Here is a 25,728-nt window from a genome sequence, read left to right as displayed (position 1 = left end):
AGCAGCCATGCAACTCCAGCCCCATGGGACAGACATGCACTGCCTTGGCTCACAGTCCCTCTGCTTGCATGGGCAAGGAGGATGCAGAAGGAGCATGTTCCTTGGGGATGAAAGAGCCACAGCTGTAGACCTCCTTCACATCAGCCTCCCCTGACTCTGTAGTGCACTATGTACCCTCCATAGGAGCATGGGGCGGCTTCTCCCTGGTACAACATCTGGGTTCAGGCTGCACACAGATGCCAAACTTACCTTTGGTGTAAATACACAGAAAGACAGAATTACACTGCACCTCGAAGACTGGACACTCAGCTAACGTGGTCCAGCCGGGGACCTGATGCTCCCTACCAACCATCCCAATTCCCCACTAATGCCCCAGTAGGGGAAAGGTTAAAAATAGAGCTTGGACCCTGGCTACTGAGCTCTCCCTGCAATGGGTCCACAAGCACTGGAAAGGTGACGGAGGAAACTCCTCCTAAAGACCAGCAGCTTTTCCACACCTGCAGTACCTCCACAGAGTCATTGGAACCACCAAAAGCTTGACAGCCACTGCCACCTACATGGCCAACTGCAGCAAGAGAGGTAACCTACTGAGCAACCAACTGCTGTAGCCGGTGTTACACCCTTACAGGAAGCTTTGCACCACCTCCTCTCCCAAAAACGTGTCCCTGACCCCAGCCAAGGTCCCGCAGTACCTTCTCATAATATTGCAGCTCATAATCCAGGATGACTCCATTGGGTTGGTCAGGCTGAGACCATGAGAGGGTAATGCTGTCCACGGTGCGGCTGACCTGGTGCATGATGGACACAGCTGAAGGAGCTGGAAGAGAGATCAAGAGAGAGGCCTCAGTCAGATGCCTGCTGCATCCCTTGGCTGGAGGAAGGCAGGTGTATTACTGATGCTTGAAGCTAATCAATTTGCTTCCAGCAGTGGCAGGGCTGGTCAGGGGTCAGGGGATCCTGGCTGCTGCTGTTTGCAGAGAGCAACTAGGGGAGGACAAAATGCTTCTACTGCACGGGAAGAGTTTGTAATTAGACAACACACAGACAGTGTTTCAGGCAGGAAAACACACCATTCCCAGGCAAAGCGAGGCCAGGGTTGGAGCAAACACGACCTTATTCCCCTGGAAAAAGCACTACCAGCCCAGCAACGTGCAATCCTCCGTGCTTGCCTTGGGGAAATAGGGGTTTTGTACTCTGACATTTGCATAGAGAAGCTTTCTAAGGCGCAGGCAATGCAGGAAGCAAGCAGCTCCTCTCCGCCTGGGCGTGCTGGCTCTGCAGGCTGCACATGCCACTCAGGGGAGGTGCACAGAGCAGCCTGAGCAGGCAACGCAAACCTGACCTGACACACTGACAATGGTGAGCCACCCGCCTCGCCAGCCTGCCCTGGAAACAGCACACCCACACATGCCACTCGTCCCACTGCGCACAACGAGACCTTCCAGCAGCACGGGCAGACGTCCACCCCGTCACTGCCCTGTGCTGCCTGCATGGCTTCATGCAGGTCGCAGCAGTGCAGCCTCGCCTGGGACCACGCCATGGGAAAACGCTCCTCCAGGGAGCTGTGCTGACAAGCCCATGTGGCAGGACCTCAGCATGGGGCTGCCAGCTCCCTGGGAGGCTCTGACCAGCTCTGTTCCTGCCTGCTGCGCACTGCGGCAGGTCAGCAAGCAGCCTGGACTGCTTTTAACCTGGGCTGGCTCAACCACTGACAGCAGAGATGCTTCAGCACTGCACGTATCTGCCTACAGCCCCTTTGCTGGAGGGGTTGGAACACGGAGGTGCCTGCGCTGCCCTCTCTTCACTCTGAGAGCAGAGCATGGGTCCTTGCCCACCCCGTGCCCAGCCTGCGGACAGCAGAGCCAGTGCAGCCTGCACGGATGTCAGTCCAGAGCTCATCCCAGACATCACACATCACCAGCCCAGCCTTGGAGAGTGCTAGCTCCAGCACAGCCTTAGCCCTGGCACATCTGCCAGCACAGACTCACTGCTTCAGCAGCTTCGGGGCAGAGGGCAAGCCTCTGGGATGGGACAGAAATGGAACGCGGTAGCAAAAACGCTTCCCCATCACTTGCATGCCAGGCCTAGTTATAAATGGATGCAGAGAGGCTTGCACTCAGAAGGGCTCTTACCAGGTCCGACCCTTTCAATATTTCATGGAAGAACAACTCATTTGACAGCTCTGAGAAACAGTTTGGAAGAGCGGCACACAAAGCAAAGCATCAATTACCCGTCTCCAGTCTGGTTTCCTTTGGCACTATGAGCAGCGACAGAAAGTGTGCCAGCTGAGGGCTGCAGACACAGCAGCGGTAGGACTGTGCTACTTGGACCAGTGTGGCTGCAGCATGTTCTTGCACATTGCTGTAATGAATTACAGCTGAGCAACTGCTCTCAAAGTCTACCAACAGAAGCCATCCATCTGCCTCTTCACGACTGGGTTTCTGGATTCAGAGCACTGTAGCACTCAGGATGTTCAACGCCTGTGTGCCAAGGGGAGTAAGGGCTGGATATGGTAAAGCAAAATCTGCCACGGCACTGCTGCACCGTTTCCCTCATCTCCTTGGGTTGCCCCACTCTTGAAGGAAGGTGCAATGCAGGCTAGCCTCAGCAAAGTGTTGATCATGAGGTTTGTCCAACACTCATTAAAAGTAAGTGCAGAGAACTTCCATCACGGGAAGTATCCAAGGTCAGGATGGACAGGCCTTGCAGCAACCTGCTCTAACGAAAAACATCCCTGTCCATGGCAGGAAGGTATCTTTACAGGTACCTTCTGACCCAAACCATCCTCTGATTCCAACAGATCCTGAGACCAGCGCCTTACCTCCTCCTGAACTCCAATCCTTCCATCCGCTTCTGGCTAAGCCAAACCCTGTTACCCACCACTCTGAAACTCCCCATCATCGCACACCACCCCTTATCCCTTATATCCTGGTCTCACTGCTACAGGGCCCACCTTGTAAACTCCTGGCATTAGTTTCGCACACTGGTGTTCAGATAAAACAGAAGTAACAATTCTGGAGCCATTGAGCTCTTGCCAGACCTTGCTGCTTCCTTGACAACACATTTCATAGGACATCTGCTATCTCCAAGACAAGTATTTCTCCCTGTGGAGAAAGGCCTTGGAAGGAAGATGTGACCAAGCTACATACACATCGTCCTGCAGCAGGGGATGGGGACTGAGTACACAGCCCATGGTCTCTCTGGCACATCCAAGCTGCACATGCTCTGGGAACCCATCCCACACTCATACAGGCTGCTCCAGGACAAGGGCTGCATACCCCCAAACCTGTCCCACCACAGAAGTGGGATGTGGCAACATTCCATGATTGAGACACAGGTTCCATGGCTGGCCCTGCAGCTGGAGGAGCATCTTTGGGTCCCTCCGGGTAGGAGCAAGGACCCTGGGATGCTTTTTGCCACTTCCATGCACTGTGTGCCAGCCTGGGAGCACAAGGCTTCTGCAAGGCATCTCCTGCTTCCTCCATGCTGAGGAAGCTACAGAAGATAACAGCTAGAGCATCGTGTGAATCATTTGTGACCAGCCTCGGCCCACGTAGGTAGCTGTGGAACACGGTGAACCTGCCCTCATCTGGCTTAGAAAAGAGAGAACCAAATAGATGAGGTGGGGCTCATCTGATGAGCCTTAATGAGGCAAATACATGGCCTGTTGGGGAGGAGGCAAATGGGATGAGTGACTACAGCAACTTCAGCACTTCTCTTCTACCTGGGGCAAAGGAGTGTCTCTGGATAGGCAGGAACCTCCACCATTGCATCTTCTCAGTGACTGCTCTCGCTATCACAGACATAGGGGAAATGCACCATAAATAAAATCACAGAAAGATTTAGGTCAGATTTGACCTCTGGAGGTTTCCAGCCCAGCTCGCTTGCAGAATCATTTCAAAATCAGCCTTGTCTAGGCTCGAGCTTGGGACTTCAGCACTTCACCTTAAAGCACCAGGAGCTGAGCAGACTTCTCTGCTCATGGGGATGAATCCATGGGGGTGTCAAACTGGCTTTTCTGCAGCCCACACAGTGCAAGGAGCTGCCTGAACTCAGCTACTGGAAGCACTTGGGAAGGATGGGGATCCAGATGTACCCCACCTTCAGGTCTTAACAGCAGAGCCTGTTGAAAATGGTAGAAAAGATGAAGGGAAATAAGGAAAGGCGAGAAGACAAGAAGGAAATCTGAGTTTTCCAAAGAAACAAGACACTTTCAGGCAATACCTGCAAGAAGGTCACAGCGACTGCAAGACCCAGGGCAGCTTGATGAGACAGCACAAGGACAGGTCACTTTTGCAGGCGATTGGAACCACAGCTGAAACGCTCGGGGTGACCCTGTGCATGTGTTATAGACAGACATCCTGATTTCTCTGAGCACCTCATGTTATGATGAGCCCGCTGTGCTTCTTGCGAGGTTTGCCTTGCAGTTACTGGCCCTGTTCTAAAATGCACCTATTATTTTCAGGTTGAAACGGACGGGCTTCAGCTTCCAAGTGCTGGAAGTTTAGAAACGGACTTTTGTCCTCATAGAAGAATTGGAAGATCATGAAAGTATTTCCTTGTCCTCTGTTATCTGAGTTTCTTGTGTGCTTCACAGATTTAGCAGCCCACAGATCAACCCGATGACTCTCTTCTGAACCTTTCCCAGTTTTCTGTATAAACCTCAAAACTGATGGCAGTAACCAGTAACCACCTCTTTCGGCTCCAGAGACAGCATCCACCTCCTCACTCAGGTTTGCTATTCCTCTGTGTCCAACAGGATGCTTCTCTGACTCAGCCCAGTCCTCAGCCAGCTTGTGCAGAGCTGCTGTTCCCTCTCTGTGAAGGACCAAGGGAACTGCTGCTTCCTTCACTCTGTGCACTTCACTGCTGAGGCAGGGTTGGAACAAATGCCTCAGGACCCAGGACACTTCTGCATTCCCTATAAGCCTGCGTCGTGCTGGGAGCAGGGCGAGAGGCCCTGGATGCATCTGAAATCAGAGCAATTAGTAAAATTGCTATGTAAAGCTTAGGGCAATTCGTTACAATAAAGCTGACACAAAGCAGCAAGGGGGCATCACACAATGTATTGGGTGAATGGGAAATAAATAGGCCAATTTTCCTCCCCGAGTTGTACCATTTAGAGGTGTTCTTCGGAAGATCGAGTGTTTCCCTCCCCAACCTATACCCACGACACCAGGTTTTCTCCATCTGGCCAAACCAGACCAGGAGCCCTCAGGACATCTGCTGGGGCACCTTCCTCTTCTATTGAAAGAGCATCCATCTGGGAGCTGTTACCTTTCTCTTAGCCCTGTTTCTTCAATATCCTATGGTGACCTCCTATACCACTTCTACCTCCTCCGTACAGAGAGACCAAGAATAAAGACATAAGAGTCTATAAGGAATCACTTAACAGGAGAACAAGCAGGCATCTTCCTCACAGACATCGAGCAACATAATCTGACATCCTGTGACATTGTCTGGTCCCTTATGCATGCTGGGTCATCCCATCCCAAGGGACCTATCAGGGCTACAAGCATCCTATTTCTAATAAGCTTTGATATTAGAGGCAAATTTTCCATGTCAGGTCCTGATCTTTGGCCACCACAACTGCCAGGGACTGCTGCCACTGGCTTTTAGTAGGTCTCACTCCCAGTGATGGGATGCTGTTGAAACAAGCCCCCCTCTACCTACACACCAGATAATGCCCACAGCACTTCAGGGCTACTCCAGAACCTCTATACCCTTGGTGCTGCTGTGAAGCTGTGGATGCTCACACTGCTCAGGCTGGGAAGCTGGACTAAAGGGGATAAAACTGGACAAGACACTACCATCAGACAGAGCAACACTACAGGGAGCAGCCCAGGGTGTTGGGACTCCCCAGGCAGCATCTTCTGCATCAATCCCTGTCTCGTTCCATGGGACACCTGCTGGGGGACACCAGGATCTTCCTGCTGCTTCTCTTTCATGGTCTTTATACCATTTGAAATGCTACCAGCTGCAATCCATCCCCTGTTTTGCCCCTAACCCCCTGCCTCCTTCATCTGCCAGTCTTGCAAGGCTCAGCCTTTCACTCCTTGCCTACCAGCGGGTCAGATCCTGGTACAATCAAAGCGCCTCCACTCCTCTGCTGGCTTAGCTGGAAGAGTTAGGTTACAGGCAGCAAACCCCCTATCTCTGATCACTTTAATACCACTAACCCATGTCATGTCAGACAGAGTCAACATTTGCTCTGGAAACCACTCAGGACAGAGAAAGCAAAGCCAAGCTGGCCTGGGGCCTCTCCCCAGCAACACTTTGAAACTACCCAGGGGACACAAAAAAAGAGGTGAACAGCTGGGAGTTTTCCAGCATCTCCTCGGAGCCCTCCTGACAGATCCCGGAGTGTCAGGTTACTGCACCGGGAGCTGCTTTTATTATTATAGGGGAGTCAGCAGGGAATTCTGGCATTTTCAATTACCCACATGCAGAAGCGGCTGTGATCTGGGGTCAGGATTAACTGCATGACCCCCAGCTGAAGACAGAGTGGCAGGGAAATGCACCATGATGTTGCAAGGCACCAGCTAGTCCAGAGGCCATGGGACAGGGCAGTAAATGGGGAGATGTGGGGCAGAAAGTTGCTGACAGAGAATCTGGCAGTGGATGGCTGCAAGCGCCTTGCAAACATGGTGAAGAGAAGGACTTGGGAAGCCTTAGGGTAGTGGGCAAACTTCTCTCCCACCTCCAGGGATGCAGCCTCACTGGTCACTCAGGTAGCTCCAACGCATGGCAATAACATGGGAACAGCATCCCACATGGTACCAGAGTGGGGCACCCCTCAGAACAGGGCACCCAGCAGGTCCCAGAGCTCCTTCTGCACTTCAAGCTCTGCACAACCCCAGCAGCTCACTCCTGAAAGACCAAAGGATAAGTGCTGTGATCACTCATGGAGCAAGGGCTTCCCTGACCTTGAAGCCACAGGGCCTGGAGACATTTAGGCTGGAATCCAGGCTCCAGCAGAGCCCAAACCCCATTGTTTGAACTGGCAGGAGCACACAGGGCCCCCATGCAAGGCTGCAGGCAGGTGAAATAGGCACATGGGGCTTAGATGGCCTCTGTTTCTCAAGCATGGGCAGAGTAGGAAGCCAGGAAAACTCACTCTGCCCTTCCCCACAGACCTGGGTGCCTTGTCCCAGGAGGTCACCCAAGGACCCCATAACCCACATCAGCCCTCCCTCCTTGTCCCAAGGCATCCCAGTCCCACACAAGCCCCAGAAGCTGACTGTCACTGTGCAATGGTCTAACTGTCCCCAGTCCAGGTCCAATCACTCAAAGCCCCAGTTCTTCTTGCTCTTACTCAGCTCAATGTCCAGCTGCATCTAATATTGAACTGAAAACTGACTTCTTTGGTTAAACCTCCGTTTTTGACTTCTCCAGGTTAAGCACTCTCCTGCCGTTTAAGCATCGCAGGCTTTCACACCACAAGCCCTCCTGGGGAATGGGTTTGAACTGGAGATGCTTTCATCGACCATGAGCACTGAAAGCATCACAGTAAGGAATACCTGGATGAGGAAGCGAGGAAGGGAAGCTCTTCCTTTGTCCTCAACAGCAACACCCGTGACTGTGCTCTGCATGGGAGGTTGGGCTGGAGACCTCCAGAGGCTCCTCCATCAGCACTCCTGTGTGTGTGACTCTCCTGCCAAAAGGGTTCACCATTGCTTGGACTATTAAAACATTTGCTCACCCAATTTATTTCCCAATGCCCTCCCTTGTGATGGCTTGTTCAGGAGCTGCATCCTTTTGAAATCATTACCTCTGGCAGAAGCTGAGGAAAGCCACCCAACATCCCAGGGATGGCAGCGCTGGAGCCCTTCACATTCACCCTCAAAGCAGCAAAAGCACTGGGCTTCACAGAGCTCTAGAACCCCGGGATCTCGCAGCCTGTGAGGTTTTTGCTTCCGAGCCTCCTGGCAAGGTGGCCCCATCACACTGCTTGTGTGCGTCGAGTGTCTGGAAGAGTTCCCAGCAGGCCCAGCCTCCAGCCCCTTGAGTTTGTGATGACGAAGGCTGGAAAATCTTAGAACCATGGCAATGCAGTCCAAAGCTGACCCTGGCTCCTGCCCCATTGGAATCAGCAAAGGCTTTGCTGTAGATTACAGCCTTTAAAGCAGGTCCTCATGTCACAAGCCCAGTGACTTGGGCCAGGCAGATGAAGGCTTTTGGCTGTCTTTATGCTCTTTGTTTAGTTGAGTTTGCAGCCTTCATCTGCATGCTGCCATCCTGCCCATGGAGGAGGCAGGGCTTTTTACTCAGCACTGAGAGGAGATGCTCCAAAGGATCCCAGCATCCCGCCACCAGAGCGGGTCTGGGGTTACTCAGCACCGAGGTCCTCCCCACCTCCTGCTTCCCCCTCCCCATGGAAACCTCATGTGCTGCAGATCAAGGCAATGTCATCAGCAAAACGACACCTAATGCAGAGCATCCCCTTGGACCCACTGAGTCTGGCTAATCTAAGGCTGAACTTGTTCTTTTGATCTTTCACGGAGGACTCCACCAGGCTGGTCTTCCTTTTTGTGGAGGGCAAGTTTGGAAGCATCGGAGGGTATCTGGAAAGAACATTTACTGCCCAGCCCTACCAATGCAGCAGGCTCCTGCACACTTGCCAGTGGCTGTGATGAACATGCACCAGGCTGCAGCCAGACAGGCATGTTGAGGATACTACTGCCTGAACCCCATCAGATGAAGACATCATTTTACACATAGACAGGACTACTAAATCACAGCGACTCCTGGATGGACCAAGGCACAACCAGCCCCGTGGGTGTGTTAAACCTGGGTTGTGTTAAACCTGGTTTGCTACAATCATCTATTATGGCCCACATAAACGCATCACTGAGCCGTGTATGCTCAGCTGTCCAAGCACTGTGACCCTGACACTGGCTCCCCCTATCTCTGCAGCCTTGCCTACCTGCCTCCAGCATCTCCACCTGCCTGATGCTGGCACTCGGTGCCTTGTGAGCAAGCAAAGCAATCAGCACTGCAGGCTGCGTGTGCCAAGTGCAGCAGGGAAGAGAAATCACCCCTCTTGAACACGTAAGCAGAAGGTAAGCTCCTTGAGCCCCTCCATCAACTCTCAGCAGCAGGGACGGCAGCACGCTGTGGGGAGAAGGGAAGGGTTCACCAGAAGGACCTTGCCACCCCATTCATCACGGATGCCCTTTTGTTTTCTGCCCAAAACCAGCTCCAGATCAATTGGAACAGGTTTCTGAAGCTCCAGGCAGGTGTGGGAAAAACGATCCTCAAACTCACAGAGTGATTTATGCAACAGGGAAGCCTGGGAATCAGCAGGGGGAAAAGCCCACGGAGCCAGCAGCAGGCAGAGCAGGGCATCTGCTAGAGAGGCTCTAGCAGTGCAACCCGTACCCTGCTCTGCCAACATCCCCCAACTGCATGAAGAGGAGTGGTAAAGAGCCAGCAGCTGGCAAAACTCCTGCCATCTGGGAACCCTGGCTGCAGATGGTCTCCGGTGAGCAGAGAAGGGACTTGGACACGGCTGGGTCCCTCCTGGGCACTCGCTGCAGTGCTGCAAGCCAGGGAGATGCAGGGAAAGCAAGAGGCTGGGCCACCAAGCAACAGGAGGAGGGCAGCAAATGTCAAGCTGCAGCCATCGGGTTTCAGTGATGGGAGCTGTGGCTGAAGGAAAGCGAAAAGGGAGAGGAGAAGGGCTGCAGAGCCAGGATGGTTATGTGGGTCCACGTGCAGGGTAAGGTCTAGCTGTAAATGCTGGATAACAGACGCAGCCATGAGGATGTCAAGGTCTCAGGAGGCTTTGGAGCCTAGGAGCCAGCCAAATAGTCACAGAAATACATCCAGTGAAGTCCCCAACAGAAGAAACATGGGGGGGTTGGAACTTGATGATCTTAAGGTCCTTTCCAACCCTAACTATTCTATGATTCTATGATTTAAGGGACCTTAGGAATGGACACATTCCTTGCTCTGTCACACAGATAAACAGGCTCGCCTGGCTCCCTCCATGTGGGAGACAGCTCCACAGCTCAACATCTCTGCTTTTCCACCTCTCAGCATCTCCCTGATGGTATCACGGTCCTCCTCTGTCCTAACAATGTTTGTGTCCGTTTTCTGCACAAGAAATACTCTACCAGATTTTGAACCACCAAGAACTATGAGACTGCTTCTCACTGACCTCAGACCAGCCTCCCGATTCCCCATGCGGGTGGGAGTACTCTCCCATTTAGGCAGTTCCTGGGCAGCCTTTCAGCTTTACCAGTAGTTTTCCAAATCAAATGTTTTACTGGTGCCCAGACAGGCAAAGTCTACTGCACTTCCTTAGGAAAAAATCACTGATGTCATTGGGAAAAAGCCAATGTTACACACACTCGTGCACAAGGACTCGATGGGCCCTCTATCCCTTCATGTGCCAAGTCAAAACCGGTTGCCTTTCTGAATGATGCTTTAGCCAAAGACAGGACTGAATGGGAGGGTAATTTATATGAGATTGACCTAAAACATCTCTTGGCTTGAACCTTTGAGACTTAGTATAACAAAGAGGAATGGCCATAAATCATAGCTCAGGAGGTTCATGTTGAACATAGGGAAAAGCTCCTTGACCAGAGGAACCCTGGGACAAGTCACTGGAAACATGGGGAGATCTCTGCCTTTGGGAATTACCAATAAGTGTCTACCCAAAGTGTCTACCCAAAGACATGGCTGCCCTGATGTATTGCTGGCAGTAGTCCTGCCCTAAGTGGCAGGTTGGATGAGAGATCCAAGATGTTGAGATGCTATCTCCTGTCTTTGACGTCTACACTGGAAGACAACAAGAAATAGGCATTCATAGCTTTTAAGGTCTGGAAAGCTCATTCCACCTTTTCAAGGTGATTTCTGCATATGCTTTCCCAGGTTGTTTCACAGACAAGTAATTCCTGACTGAGGCCAGCTCAGGGCAAGGCTAAAGCAGCATGAGAGAGAACAGGAGATGCCGAGTCCCTTCTTGTGCTCAGAAGAGTGCAGGCCACTGCTGTGCATCCCTGACAGAGGAATCCAGCCAGATCTTCTGATGAAAGTGAGAAGATAAAAGCAAGAGCCTGTGTGCCTCTGGCAATACAGTTCTCTCTCTGTCTAGCCTGCAGCATAACTAATGTGACAAGCAAACTGCAAGCTGGATGGCTGGTGAGAAGTGCTAATCCCTACCAACCTTATACCTTCACTTTGCCTGCTGCCCTGGTTCCACTCCTTTCTCTCCTCACCTGACCCCTCCATGCCGCTGCTGCATTTGGCAGTAAAGCTGTAAGGGACTTTTTTTGGTTCAAGGACCTCTCTGCACTTCCCAGGATCTGTCTTGCCTGCGCTGCATCCTCCTGGCTGAACTCCCTACCCCTGCATAAGGGCAGGATTCAGTCCAGTCACCGTACATTCAGAGCAGAGCAAAGCCATGACCCGTGTGCTAGTTTTGGACCACTCAAGCATTCAGCTGCCCTTGAGCTCACAGGCACCTCTGAGTCTTGTCAGGACAGTCCTGTCCAATAGACTGTGCCTGGCTGGGATGCAAGCCCCTGGTTGGGATGACACAGAAACTCAAACCCTAACGGCACAAACATGATGCACATGTGTGAGCTGCACATCTCCCCAGCCAAAGGGGCCATTTCATGACATACTGCTGTGAAATAACACCAGGAATAATAATGCAGAAAATCCTAAGTTATCTGGATGCAAAGAACGGGAGAAGCGCCAGTAAACCTCTGCCACTGCGGATGCTGCTCCTGGTGGGTTTATCAGGGAAGTGTATCGGTTTCCTCTGTCACACACCAGCTTGTATTCACACTCTATTAGGTGTTTATGGCTCTTTTTGGCTCTGCTTGCAGCCAAGAGCCTCAGCCACCAGAGTAAATCCTCCCTTCTAATCCCATGTGACACAAGAGTCGCTCCCAAAAGGCAAAACCTGGATGTTCTTTCCTCCATCACTGGGAGGTCTTAAATTTCTCTCTGGATATTCCAGAGCCCAGGGCTCTTTCCTCCCTTTCTCAGATCACAAAAGCCACAGTCTGGTATCAACAGGCACCCTACCCATGTGCTATTTATGTCACCCCAGCCCAAGGAGCCCTTTCTCTTGGTGACTTTCCCAGGGCACTCAGCCAGCCACAGTGTGGATGGGGCCTGCAAATCCTCACAGCACCGAGATTCTCCCCCCTCCACCTTCCTCAAAGAATGGCCAAAAATTAGCAAGCAGGGGCTGTGTGTTGTCACCAGCAAGAGGGTTGAAACTTGGCATGGCTTTCAATTAGTCAAGTGTCATTATCCTGAGTGCTGGGCCATGTTCAGCTCCTTAACCCCTGGCTTCTCTCCTATGCCTTCCCTCTTGGGATGCTGGCATGGCTCTCAACCACCCTCTTGGCATAGATCTTTTGTTCTGGGATGGCTGAGAAAAGGCTTTTTAGCGGCACCCGATCTCTGAGCAATGGGCCACTGAATGGTGTGGCTTGTTTTCTTTAGCCACATCATGGTCCCTTACAACTGGCTGTGTCAGATGGCAAGTCCTGGATCTCCCTCCTTGGAGGGATGCTGAGCTTTAGGCAAAAGAAGCCACTCGGCTGCAGGATGCAACAAGCAGGCAAGTAGAGGGTGAGCTGGGAGATGTACAGCATGGAGCTGGAGGTCAAGAAGATGCCTGCTGAGAAGAGCAGAGAGAAAACACAACCTAGCCTCAGAGGTGACAGAAGGTATTTCATAGGAAGGTAGTGGAGACCATGCAGAGTTTGCTGAAAGGAGTAAACTCCAGTTGGCTGAAGACCAAGCGGTGGGCAAAGAGGTGGTGGGAAGAGGATGCTTATTCCAAGCTCTTTTTATTCCTATTCTGCTGATCCTGGTCTTTTCTGATCTTCTATCTTGTAAGAAAGGAAGCATCACACCTCCTGTTCTAACAAAAACCTGCCCTTGGGATGTTAAACACCTTTGGTCTTTATAGGACACTCACTGCAAGAGAAAGGTCCAGGAAACCTGCCTCCAAGCACAGGCTGGTGCTGGCTGCTCTCTTTTGACCAACCTTCTCCTAAGAAGAGAGCTGGCCTGTCCCTCAGGGCTCCTCTCTGCACCATGGTAGCTGGGCTGCTCACTGTTCTGTTGGTGGGACTGAAATGATGACATTACAGTGAACTGCAAAGGGCAAAGGTGGATAGTCTAAGGCCAGCATCAACTTGGGCAATACAGAACACGAGGACATGGGTTGAGAGGGAACTTGAGGGGATCCAGCCAAGGGTGACCAAGGCAGCCTGGGGCACAGGGCTTATGAGCTGGCCAGATAATGAAGGCATTAAGGGTGAATTTAATCACAGCTACAACTGCTCAGAGCCCCACTAAAAGAGGGTGGAAGCTCACTCTTCCCAGCAGGGGTAGGTGATGCAACAAGGGGCACAAGCCACAAATCAGGCTGGAAATGAAGCCAAGTCTTTCCCAGGAGGGTGACTTGAGTCCTGAGAGAAGTTAGAGCGGTGAAGGTTTCCAAAACCCAGCTAGGAAAAGCTACAGCAGATCTACTGTTGCTGATAGTCCCACTGCAAACAGGAGGGTGAAGCAAAGACCCAAGATGACCCTTCCACAAAACCTGATGGGATCCCATGCCCTGAATCAGGCACGGCAGCATGACTTCGTGGCTCAGCATCATCTGCACCACATGAAATTAGTTATAACCAAGGCTGGCACTCAATGGGGACTCACTGTGGCCAGCAAAATTATTAGAGACCTGGGAGATGACATAAAACCAGGGCTGTTTGGACACCATAAAGTGTCCAAAAAGGCAAAATTGGGAATGAAAACTTCTGTGCAGAGCAATGATGGCTGAGCTCATGAGAACAATTACAAGGTTGTGCTTGGGTTTGGAAACCAAAACGTAGGTCTTGCTTCCAGAATGGGAGACTGCACAGAGGGAAGCAACAAGACAGAAGCCACCAGGGAGGTAAAGGCCTGCCTGCATGGCTAAGTGAAGCAGCCCTTTACACTTGGATGTGTGAAGGGAACAGCGAGACCAGCAAGGGCAGTAGTTTGTCTGCAGCAGAGCTGCTATGGAGTACAACATCTAATTCAAAAAATTAGGATGAGGAATAAAGAAGTTTCCACAAAGATCCACGTTCTGGAAAGCCACCTCATAGGAAGAAAGGATGATTCAGCTTGGTCTAATTATGCCTTAATATCCATTGATAGAAGCCACCCACCACCTGTGTCTACATGAGGAGAAACGTCCTAATGCAACACCACACAGCTAAATAAGTTAAGCTGATGTAAAGGCCAATGTCAGTGAAATCCAGACCTTGTTGGAGAGGGGTGCAGCAGTACTGACCACAGCCATCTCTCTCTGGAAGAACAAGGTGAATGGTGCCTCACCTTCCTGATCCTCAGTGCTCCTTTTGGGATGACAGTCACCATCACGCCTCCAGCCACATTCAGCAGGTGCCTGCTGGCTGCTCTGTTCTCTTACTTTGCATTTCTTACTCTCTCACAGCAGCTTTTCCCCGATATGCTGAAGAATTTGTGATACCTGGAGGTGCTGATGCTGGTGATGTGACATCTCTCCTCCGTCCCGAACTCACTGAGCACGAGTGGTGGCCCAACAGTGATGCATTTATCCCTGGGTGAACCTCAGCAATTTGGCCTTGCTTTAAGCCACGACATCCCATCATGCATTAAGTCCATCTCTTCCTGAGATGGAGCTCCAGCTGGCTGCTCAACCCAAAGCAAAGGCAGAGGGAGGCTGTAATGCCTCTTCCCCAGGCCCATCCCTTCCCTCCCTCTGCAGCTTTCCTCTCCCCACAACACCCTTCATTCTCCTGTCCCAGCCCTGCTTTTGTGTCTGCAGCTTCTCTTACCAACTGCTAATGATCTACATCAAGGCTGCCAGGCAGTGCTGAGTGCAAGCAGAAGAATTCAGATCCTCTAATTACAGAGGAATTAGTGAGCAGACAGTTACTGTTTAGTGCTAATGAATAGATACATTAAGAGAGACATCACACAGGCTGAGAAGTGTGAGCCCTGGTAATAAAGGAGTGTCAAACAAGGAAAACACAAGCAGGAGGATCCAGGGGACTGAGAAGGATTCACATGCAGCTCAGCTCTCTGCTTTGGCTAATGTGGCAGTAGCCACAGGCAGTACATGAAGGCAAGAAGCACACCACACAACTGCAAAACGCAAAACCTGAGCATTATTCAGTAACTCATCTGGAGGTGTGCAGAGCTCCTTCCCACCCCAGGTAGCATTGCACCCACTCCATCCCCATCAGCCACCTCTGTAAAGGAACCTGCTATAGGTCACCATCCCAGACCATCTCCTCCCTCCTCATCCTGTGGGCTGTGCTCCTGCTCGCAGTCAAACCACGGTTCAATGCTATGCTAAATCTGCCTTCAGGGCTTCTGATATGGCATTGAAAACACTGACCCTGGGGCTCCTCAGCTACCTTGAGGTCAGAGGTCGCTCTGATGGTTCATGGGTGACCAAGACATGTTTGCAGGTTACCTCTGTCTTGGCACTCGGCATGCCCAACCAAGTGATGCCCAACTGCACCACTGTGGCTGCTTAACCCCAAACCACACACACTGTGTCCCCTGCAGCTAGTACACACCATGGTCTCCAGGCAATTCAGTGCAAATGCTATCATTCACAACAGCCAAATTCAGTCTTAAAGGCCATGTCATGCCCAGGGCAGCCTGGGACTTGCTCACACAACCCCACACATTTGCTGCAGCGCTCAGAGAGACCACAGGAACTTGTTTTCCTCCCACACATGCTTGTACCTTATTGACTTGCTCCCACCATCCAGAGTAAGCAAAGCCCCAGTGTGTGCTCCAGCTCCAGATGGCTTCCAGGTGGGCTGTGGAGAGCAGCCTCTGACCAGCAGCATCCTGGAGCATCCTACTACCAGCAGAGCTGCTGCAGCCACCCTGACACATCCCTTCCCCAAGCAAAACCACCCTGCACAGGGGGAGCATAGCAAACCCTCATGCCAGCACAGAGCTGCAGACCCCAAATGAAACCCTTCCAGCTCTGCTGCTTGCTGGTCTTCCCCAAGGTGACCCTGCAGTGGCACAGGACCTTGGGCAGATCTCCAGATGGTCATCATGCACATCCATCTCCTAGCCCCATTGCTGTGCAGCTTTCCTTTGCTTTCACAGCCTGCCTTGGCTTTCTTTGCAGTCAGAACAGAGACTGCAGCTTGTGTCAAAATGATGGAGCTAATGTTACCTTCCCTCCTTAAGAAACAGGAGCAGCAGCAGGGGCTGCAGCAAAGAGAGCCCTGCAGCTGTGCCTGCAACACACCCCACCTTCTCACTGAAACTCAGAGGTGTTCTTCACACCTCAGGCTCAGGCTTCATCCAGCAATTGCCAGGCCCATGCAGTTTGGCCATCACCAATCTGCAGAGCAAGCATCACCATGCCCCATCTCAGCCCACCTCTTCGAGCTCTGCTCACCCCACAGGGTTTCACCCACTACCTCTCAACCAGGAGATGCTGCCCACCACCCCTTCCTGGATGGAGACACGGGGCCAGGTCTTACCAGCCTGGTTGGTGGTGATGTTCACTGATGCAAACTGCGGGGAGAAGGGGCTCTGGTCGGTGACGCCATTCACTGCCTGGATCTCGAAGGTGTACTGGGTATGGGCCAGCAGGTCACTGATGTAGATGCGGGGCTCCGTGAGGCCCAGCTGGCGTGGGGCGAACTGCACGTTGTCCCCACAGCGCGTGCATGCCCCACGGCCAGAGCCGCAGCTCTTGCAGATGATGTTGTAGACCAGGTCCTCCCGGCCCCCCGAGTCTCGTGGTGGGGTCCACTCCAGCATCAGAGATGTCTCGTTCACACTGGAGATGACGGCCTGGGGGGCAGATGGGATAGCTGTAAAGGGAACAGACAGAAAGGTGTAAGAACCAGAGCACTGCTTATCACTATAGGACCATCTGCACCCTCTCCTCTTCCCCATCCCCTGGACAGGACTCTGAAGTGGGCATGCACTGAGCAAGATGCCTCTCTTGGTGTCAGGGATGTGCAGCAAGCTGGATACCCAAAGGCAAAAGTGGGACCAAAACCTGTCCTCCTAACCCAGGCTGATGTGGTTATGTAGCATCCCTGGCAAAATTCACCAGTTATTTTTTACAGCATTCCTGATTTCTGGCCTTTGCACACTCATGTCCTTCATGCCGAAGTGCAGGTCAGAGTACAGCCCTACAGTGAAGTCATCCCACTTCCTAGAACAGCACAAAACAACCCAAATTTCCATCCTCTCTGCACACCGGATGTTTGCAAGCACAGACTGTCCCGAGGGAAGAAAGACCCGTGTCTGTGAGGCTCCTCTGGACAAGGTGATCTGAGCCCCTGCGACTCCTCCAAAATCCCACCGAGGCAGATGCCTTTGGCTGGTGAGCATCTCCTTTCCCAGCTATGTGCATCCCCCCTCCCCAGGTTGCCTAGAGCTCACATACTGGTGCACGGCATGTCGATAGGATCGGCATCTGCCCGGTAATATCCATTTCGGCACACGCAGTTCGTGGCCCCCTCTGAAGTTGTCCGGCTGTTAATGGGGCAATGGACGCATCCTTCATCGCCTTGGCTGGCCTTAAACGTCCCCGACGGGCAGCCTGGAAGAGAACCAAGAGCAGTGGTAAGGAGCGGGGCTGGCGGGGATGCCCGGAGCCTGGCGGTGCTGCCAGGAAACATCCTTTGGGGCTCTGCAGAGTCCGAAGCCAAAACTGACAAACTGAAGTGACCAAAGTGGAGGAGGAGCAGCTGGTTTCCAGGCGCTGAGCGGGCAGGAGCTGCCGCCTGCGCTGCCTGCAGACATCAGGTCCACATGCAGACATCTCCTCCTGCTATTCCGCAGCAGTGAGGGCAGAGCAGGGGCCGCGCACGGAGTCCTGTGAACGCAAAGGGGATTTTGAGCCATTGCCACATAAGATGCAAGCAGCGGTACCAAGTCAGACCACGGTCACCAACAGTGACCACCCAAGGAGCAGGGCACAACCCAGGCACATGCACTGGCCATGACACCTCCCCACCCCTCCAACAGCCTATATAGAGTTTCTAAGAGGCAGGCTCCTTGCATTTAACATCTCTTGTGGGATGTTTCTTCCACTGTTTTCCAGTCCTTTCTTTATTCCACGCAAATGCTTTGCACCCCTTTCATCCCGGCAGCACAGAGCCCCGAGGTGCAACCGTGGGCTGCATGAAGGAACTGCTGCCTTCTGCTTGGAAGCTGCCATTTCGTTTGATGCAACTTCACACCTGCAGTGGCAATGAACACTCAATCACCATCCATCTTCTCCATGACCTCTAGGATTGCACAAATCTCTGTCATGCCTCAAGCAAGCTGCATAACAACATTCACTATTTTATTCTCTACTATTTTCCCATCATTAAGTGCCCAAATTATTCTTTAACCACCACTGCATCAACTGGACTACTCATTATAGCCCCAGGGTCTCATTCCTTAGAGACACTGGGCCAACTCTGTGTGTGTTTGTGCAAAGTTTGGGGTTATTTTCTCCTATTTGCACCACCTCAAGCCTACTGAATTCCAATTACCTTCTCATTCCCCAGTCTCACTGTCTCATGAGGTCCTTTTGCAGCTCTCCACAGCCAGTCCTTGTCTTCACTACTTGGTATCATAGCTAGAGTACCACTTCTTGGTAGCCACTCAGAGATGAAGAAGATGCTCCAGTAGCAACAGTAGCTCAAATATATGTGTGGTCAGCCATGCAGGGCTGGTGAGGGTGGCACGGGGCATGCATTGTGCCTACAGCAGATGAGCGTTGAAGGCTGGACCAACGATGTGAAATACAGTAGTAAAAGACACGGCACAGGTAGCTAAAAACATCACTGCAAAGCTTTAAACACCACAAAGTCCATTCTAAGCCAGGGGGATCACCAATGCCACAGCAGAAGCTTGGCTTTAAGCATTCATCCGCACGGCTCCCGGTGATTACTCTTGGTCGCGACTTTCTGCCGCTGCTCATTTCCTATGCGGCACAAAGAGCCTGGGGGCTGGCAGGTGGTTTCTGCACTGAAACGAGTTAAACAAACTTCTCCTTCAGCTCGCTGCCAAGGCGGTCAGGAATGAGGAAGAGCAGAGAAACAGCCTGGGAAACACATGCACTCAGGGCTGCTGGAAGCAAGAGAAGCGCTCAGAAGGAGCTATTTTTCCCTTTGGGGGGAAAGGGAAAGAGGAGAGGCCAGTTTTCATCTCCCTTCTTTCAAAATTACCTTGAGATTCCAATGAGAAAAGCTCTACAGAAAAACACCATCAAGCTTTCCTGCTTGCAAAATGCTCTCCTGCCTCCTCCAGTCAAAGAACTGCTGAAAAACTGCCTTCTCCTCGTGTTCCTGGATCCCTCCACCCTTGCTGTCCCCTATCAGCCATGCATTTGACACTATTTCGGACCCCATTTCCAGCATGCCCCTTGGTACAGACCCATCTCAGAGGGTGTTAAGCTGTTGGGAGAGGTGATGGATGCATAGTTCTCTGTTACAGAGAAGTGATGCTGGCTCTAGTAGAAATGGTAACAGGGTCCAGGTACTAATACCAGTTTTTGAAGCACGGTAAGACCAACACACAAAATGGTCCTAGTCTGACAACCAGGGTGAAATACAAGGTCATTTGATCAAAGACATTTAAAGACATGGGCCTCTTTCAGCTCCTTGAGGCTTATTTTAAGAATAACAACTTTCCTGTAAGGCGGTTTCTGCATCAAGGCAGAGACACAACAAAAAAGTGACGCTGCTGAGATTTAGCAACTGGCCCCAAGGGATAGAAAACACTCTCCAGGTTTGGCCTGGGCAGAGGCCGATGGCTGCAGTTTAATACTCCTGCATCTTCTGCTCTTACAGAAAACAGCTTTTCATTTGGAATCCACCCAGAGTAAACAGCAAATCAAACCTGGAATCTTCAGGCAGGGGCTAAACCCTCTCCCGTTTGAACAGCCTGGATGTTCTCATCACTTGCTGGAAGACATGAGGACACCTCAGTTTTCTGCCCCCCGTGGAGACAGCAGCTTTGGGTCATGCTGCTTCCCCTTAGGCTTTCAATGAGGGCAGGGGCAGAGCATCCCTAGAAACTGCTGTTTGGGAAGAGGGAACTGAAACACTGAAAGCACAGAGACTTTTACTTTATCGGAGCATCCTTCATCCCGGGAGGGTGACAGCGGTTTTGGCCCCATCACTGAAGCAGGGCGGATTGCAGCTTCCCACGTGGTGGCTTCCTGCATCTCTAGCACCAATCGGAGGATGCTAATAGGGGCTCACAGGAAACATATGGACCTTTAATTGCCTCACTGCTGCACACAGGCATGGATGGCTGCCTCACCAGAGCACAGCTTCGAGACAGCAGCGGGTTTGCTAAGAGCACTGGTAGCTCTCTCAAACACCTCACCAGCACCAGGTGTCCCCATTTCCCACTCACCCATTCCCAGGGCACAGAAGGGTGGTCATGCCTGGCAATGCACATGCTTTGGGAAGGGAATGCCATGCACAGGAACCCATGAATGGTCCTGCCCTCCCCTGCAGGAGGACCACACCATGGATCTGGGAGGGAAGGCCACTTCCACAGCATCTGCTGCTGGAGGCAGTGCCAGCACGAGGCTTACAGCCCTTCCAACAGCACTGCCTACCCCATGGCAGCTTGGTGGAGAAAGGCATCCTGTAGCTCAGTCTGAAGGAAAAGCCTTTGATGCAGTGTGCAAGAGGGGCCACAGAGGGGTTCACTGCCTTTCTCCAGCCAACGTAATCCAGTGTGAGCTGAGCAGGCTCCAATCTCCTCTACATCAAAACCTGCCCTGGCCTTCAGAGCCCACCCCAGGCCAGCTCTGCAAAGAGCTCAGAGCAAACGGCTCTCTCTTGCAATAAAGGTTTCCGAAATGGCACCTTCAGTCTGTGCTAATGGCTCTGCGGAAGGGCTCCCCTTTGCCTGGCTTTTGTTCCTCCTGGCAGCAAGGCTCCTTCCACTTGAGCAAGGCGTTTTTAACGGCTGATGGAAAACAGGCAGCCCTGGCTCTGTCAGTTGGGATCTGCCAAGAGCCTGAAACCCCCAGCCTTATCTCCCAGCTGCCTCTCTTCTCCCTCGGGGCTGGAGGCAGGGGGCAGGCAGGCTGGCGCTGCAGCCTGATGCTGGCAGCATCCCTGCCGCTGGTTTCCTCAACCACATCCTGCCTCTTGCCCTCCCCTCCTGCTCCCACTGGCATCCAAATCACACCGCAAACCCTACCAAAGCCTCTGGCTCCCCTGGCCACGCACCACGGGACTCCCCCTGCACTGACCCCATGCCAAGTGTCCTGGGCCACACCAGGAGCAGCGTGGCCAGCACCTCCAGGGAGGTGTTTTCCCCTGCCAGGCACTGGGAATGCTGCTGCAGCTGGTCTGTGGGTGCCCAGTTCAAGGGCAGGATGAGGAACAAGAGTCCAGTACAGGGCCACCAAATGGCCAGCCCTGGGACACAGGGTATGCAGGGAGAGGTGGGAAGAGCTGGGATGGCTTGCCTGGGGTAAGGGGGGCAACTAACTGCAGCTGTTTGGGGGCAGATGCAAAGACAGACACAAACACTTCTCAGAGTGCCAGACTCTGCATCGAAGGACAAGGACCACAAGTTCAGAGAGGGCAGCAGGAAAAGCTCCTTCTCCAAAGGATGGTGCAGGTCACAGTGGTGCATCTCCTTCCTTGCACGACAGTCAGCTAAACACTGGGGCTGTCTCGAGCTAATGCTGGTGGCAGTCCTGCTGCAAGTGGGAGGCTGGACCCAGACCACAGAGCCCCCTCCACCAGCACTTCTAGGTCTCTACTGCTCATGCTGTGTGTGAGGGTATTTCTGATGTTTGCCAGTGCAGAAGATTATGTCCAACCAGCTCTGAATTTACCCCTTTTTCCTTTCATCAACCATGCCCTTGCAAGATGATGTGGATGTTGTAATAACAGTCACTTTTCCCATATTCTCCTCCTTTCTGCCCCTCCCACCTTGACCCTTGGTTTAAGTTCTGCGTGCAAATGGGTCTCACTTTGTCTTACCTGCAAAAGTTGCCCATTCTCAGCTTGTTCCTATCCCCAGGCCTTCACATGATGCTGTCTGTCACCTTAGCAGAAGTCTGGCCTCTGGACCACCCAAAGGAGCAATGCTGCCCATTGCCTTTTAGATCTGCTTACACTTCAGCCATAGCATCTTCAGCCTGGGCATTATAGTGCTGGAGGGAAGAAGACTCAATCCTGCCTTGCAAGGCTGCAGTGTAGGAGGCAGGCAGGAAAACCCAAACTCCTTGGCCTTTACATTAGAGTTGGCTGCTAGAGAGGATCTTGGGACCTCCAGGTGCCACATCTCTGCACTCATCCTTCCTAGGGCAGCTCAGGCCCTCCAGTTTCCCTCCTGATAAATGTAATTAACAGCCTACACTGTTACCTCATACTTGAGATAAGCAATTAATCCCATTGCCAGGTGCTGTCACTGCCAGCAATTCTGACAGCATTTGGAGAGCAGAGGATAGAAACACAGAAGGGAAAACAGGGTTAAATGAGATTAACTGAAGGGGAATGTGCTCAGCTGACTTCTGCAATGTGGATGAAAGAGTTGTCAGTAAAGGAAGTCACAATACACATGTTCATGATTAACCCCATCATTCTCCCCAGGATAGAAACTGAAGCAGATGACACAGGCCTGGAAAAGCATCCTCCAGTTACCAGTGCCTTTTAGACAGGTCCCTATGCCATTGACTGGACCAACCTCCTGCACCTCACCAGCAACTGGAGATCAGTTGGGTCACATCATCTCACAGCACACAGGTACCAACCACCTCACAGGCAGCGATGCCAGGACCCCAAAACCAGCATCCCCTGCAACAGTGCTCTCCACAGGTGCCCTCCATGCAACCTCATCTGCCTCCTGGCTTCAGCCCAGGGCTCCTTCAGACACAACCCCCAGACCAGGACTTCCACGCTGCACCTCGCCTGTCTGCCATGGACAGAGCACCACCTGCATGATACAAGAGCTCACCTCTTATTCCCACCATCATCCAACCATGGGCACAGGGGCAGCACGGGGTCAGCATGGGGCTGTGATGGGACCTTAGTACTGGGGTGTGACAGTGGTTTGGAGAGGACTGGGTAGGGCAGAGTAATGCCCTGCTCCGGGAGCTCCCCAAAAGAGCATGCTGTGAAGTCCTGCAAGGGACAAACAGTCCCCAGCCTCCTCGCCAGGCTGTGCTCAGCCCAGCCCAACCCAAACAAGCTCCAAAGACCAGGAAAACCGCACAGCCCCTTCTGGACACCACAAAACTGATGGTGGTCATCGCAAACTGACCCTGCAGCACAGCCTGGGCCAAGGCACTCACCGCTGCCTGCTCTCCGGCAAGAGCATCACCAGCCTGGCAGCCAGGACCACGCTGGGCAGGGAGCAGCCTCACCCAAACCCTTGCAGCTCTCAACAGGGCTGAGCCCTTGCGCCGGGGGCTTAACAGCAAATCCCCCTGCAGCTTCCCAGGGTTGGCCAGGTCATGGCCCCGCAGGCACCCTCCGAAGTGCAAGCAGCTGGCAAGGCAGATGCGGCACCAGTGGGATGCACACCTGCAGCCCCCCTGCCGACCGGCTCTGGGCGGCACATCCATCAGCGGGACGGGATTGGGCTGTCAGGGAAACATGCCTGGAATTTCTTACCTGCCCGGTCAGCTTGGTTCAGCCTCCCCAGCCCATCACGGGGACTCTTAAAGAGAAATGGGAAGCTTTCCGACCCTACCTGAGCACTGCGGTACTGCCAACACCATAGAATCGCAGAATCCCAGCCTGGTTTGGGTTGGAAAGGACTTTACGATTACCCAGCTCCAAACCCTGCCACGGGCAGGGACCCCTTCCACTGGAGCAGCTTGCTCCAAGCCCCTGTGTCCAACCTGGCCTTGAACACTGCCAGGGATGGGGCAGCCACAGCTTTCTGGGGAAATCCATTCCAGTGCCTCAGCACCCTCACAGTAAAGAGCTTCTTGCTTATCTCCAACCTGAACTTCCCTGTTTCAGTCTGAACCCATCAACCCTTGTCCTGTCAATACAGTCCCTAATGAAGAGTCCCTCCCCAGCATCCCTATAGGCCCCCTTCAGACACTGGAAGCTGCTCTGAGGTCTCCACGCAGCTTCTCTTCTCCAGGCTGAACAGCCCCAACTTTCTCAGCCTGTCTCCATACAGGAGGTGCTCCTGCCCCTGCTCATCCTCGTGGCCTCTTCTGGACTTGCTCCAACAGCTCCATGTGCTTTTTATGCTGAGGACACCAGCACTGCACACAGGGCTCCCAGTGGGGTCTCATGAGAGCAGTCAAGGGGCAGGATCCCCTCCTTTGACCTGCTGGTCACATCCCCAGAGTACAGATGGCAAAGACCATGATCCAGCATTTCCCCTGCTAGAGCCATTCATCAGACACCCAAGGTGAGAGGACTCCCCTATTAAAGGAGACATGGAGCTGTACATTTATCACGCTGCTGTAGGCCACAGGAGATTGCAGCCAGTTCACAGCCCAGTTCAGAGGCCAGCATCCCTGAGTGAGGCCAAACCTAGATGGCAAGTTTATAGGTTAGGAGCACAGCTGTGGTGGCAACAGACACTTTGGACATCCTCACTCCTGCAGGCATCCAAAGAACACTCTGTAGCTACAAGACCAAGCTCAGCACCCACTGGTGCTCTCCTGGGGATGCTGCGTGCTGCCGTCTAGGAGCAATCCCAGTCCAGCACATGGGTGTGATCAGGATGCTGCCAGCACCCATCCAGTCTTGAACCCAAACCCTTACCTCTGTGGCTGGGCACTCACAAAGGCACTTAGAGCTTCAGGTGCTGGAAAAGGGCAACTCACATGGAGCGATGCCAGCCAAGGTGCTGTGCCACCAGGTTGCTGCTGTGGAGTGATGTGCTAGCAGATACACCAAATGTCACACATGTGTTATTCAGCCTCTCCTTTTCTTCTGGTGCAGAGGATGGGCTGATGTGTGTTCCAGCCCATGACTGAGACACTGCAGGGTGTTTTCATTTCACTTTAGATTCTTTGATATTGTAAAAACCACTTTCCAGGCAGGCAGCATCTCCTCTTTCAGTGGATGCAAGCACTGCAGCGCTGCCTACTGCAAGAGCGGCTGTTTGAACCTTAAGCCAGATTTCTCCAAGTGGTCTCCAGAAGAATTTAGGACTTTCTCATTTTGTTACTTTGGTCTTGTTTAAATGTTTCCTAACTGCCTGGGAGAGCTCAGCCTCCATAGAGTGGTATGTTAACCATTACAGGAACAGCTCCCAACCTTTTAACACAGGGAAAAGAAGCAAAGCAAGCAAGCAAGTGGTGACATCAAAGTTGTACTGATGGAAAATCCCTAATCCTATAAACCCTTCCTGCTTTAATTGGTGTTAAAACAAAGATAATCTTATCTCAGCCCTATAAAAGAAGGGATAGGATGTACTCTCTAAAAGCCCCTCTAAAAACCCTCATAAACTTGACAAACATTCCATGTTTTGAGACTGAGGAGAATGGCTTTAATCCTAAAGGAAACATGAAAGTAAAAAGGGAGCTTTCCCTGCACTAGAGCCCTTCAGGACCGCCCTCTTGGTCCTGATGCAGACCTAGGGTCACACTCCCTGGACCACGGGGCTGGCGGGGATGTGCATGCACATCACCAACACCAGACACAGTGACTGGGGGACCAGCGCAGGCAGGGACCATCCGGTGTCTGCAGAGCCCGGATCAGGCACCCAAATGGACTTGTGCCTCCACCTCCA

At 52.5% G+C, this 25,728-nt stretch overlaps 1 protein-coding gene across 4 annotated transcripts in view; it reads right to left on the bottom strand.

The window, feature by feature from the left end:
* Positions 1-25,728, bottom strand: part of EPHB2 (EPH receptor B2) — a 105,031-nt gene that overhangs the window by 18,364 nt on the left and 60,939 nt on the right. For all 4 annotated transcript variants that reach the window (XM_061450051.1, XM_061450053.1, XM_061450052.1 and 1 more), the window contains exons 4-6: positions 17,438-17,593; positions 16,518-16,853; positions 693-817 (exon numbers count right to left, since the gene is read on the bottom strand). In XM_061450051.1, coding sequence (XP_061306035.1) covers positions 693-817; positions 16,518-16,853; positions 17,438-17,593 — 617 coding nt within the window. The remainder of the gene's footprint in view (positions 1-692; positions 818-16,517; positions 16,854-17,437; positions 17,594-25,728) is intronic.

This window comes from Pezoporus flaviventris, unplaced genomic scaffold (genome assembly GCF_033815535.1).
Source record: "Pezoporus flaviventris isolate CSIRO_AGI_PZ_B2104156 unplaced genomic scaffold, CSIRO_AGI_Pfla_v1 ptg000009l, whole genome shotgun sequence".
In the NCBI taxonomy this organism is placed as follows: Eukaryota; Metazoa; Chordata; class Aves; order Psittaciformes; family Psittacidae; genus Pezoporus; species Pezoporus flaviventris.
This window is presented reverse-complemented; position numbering and strand designations above follow the sequence as displayed.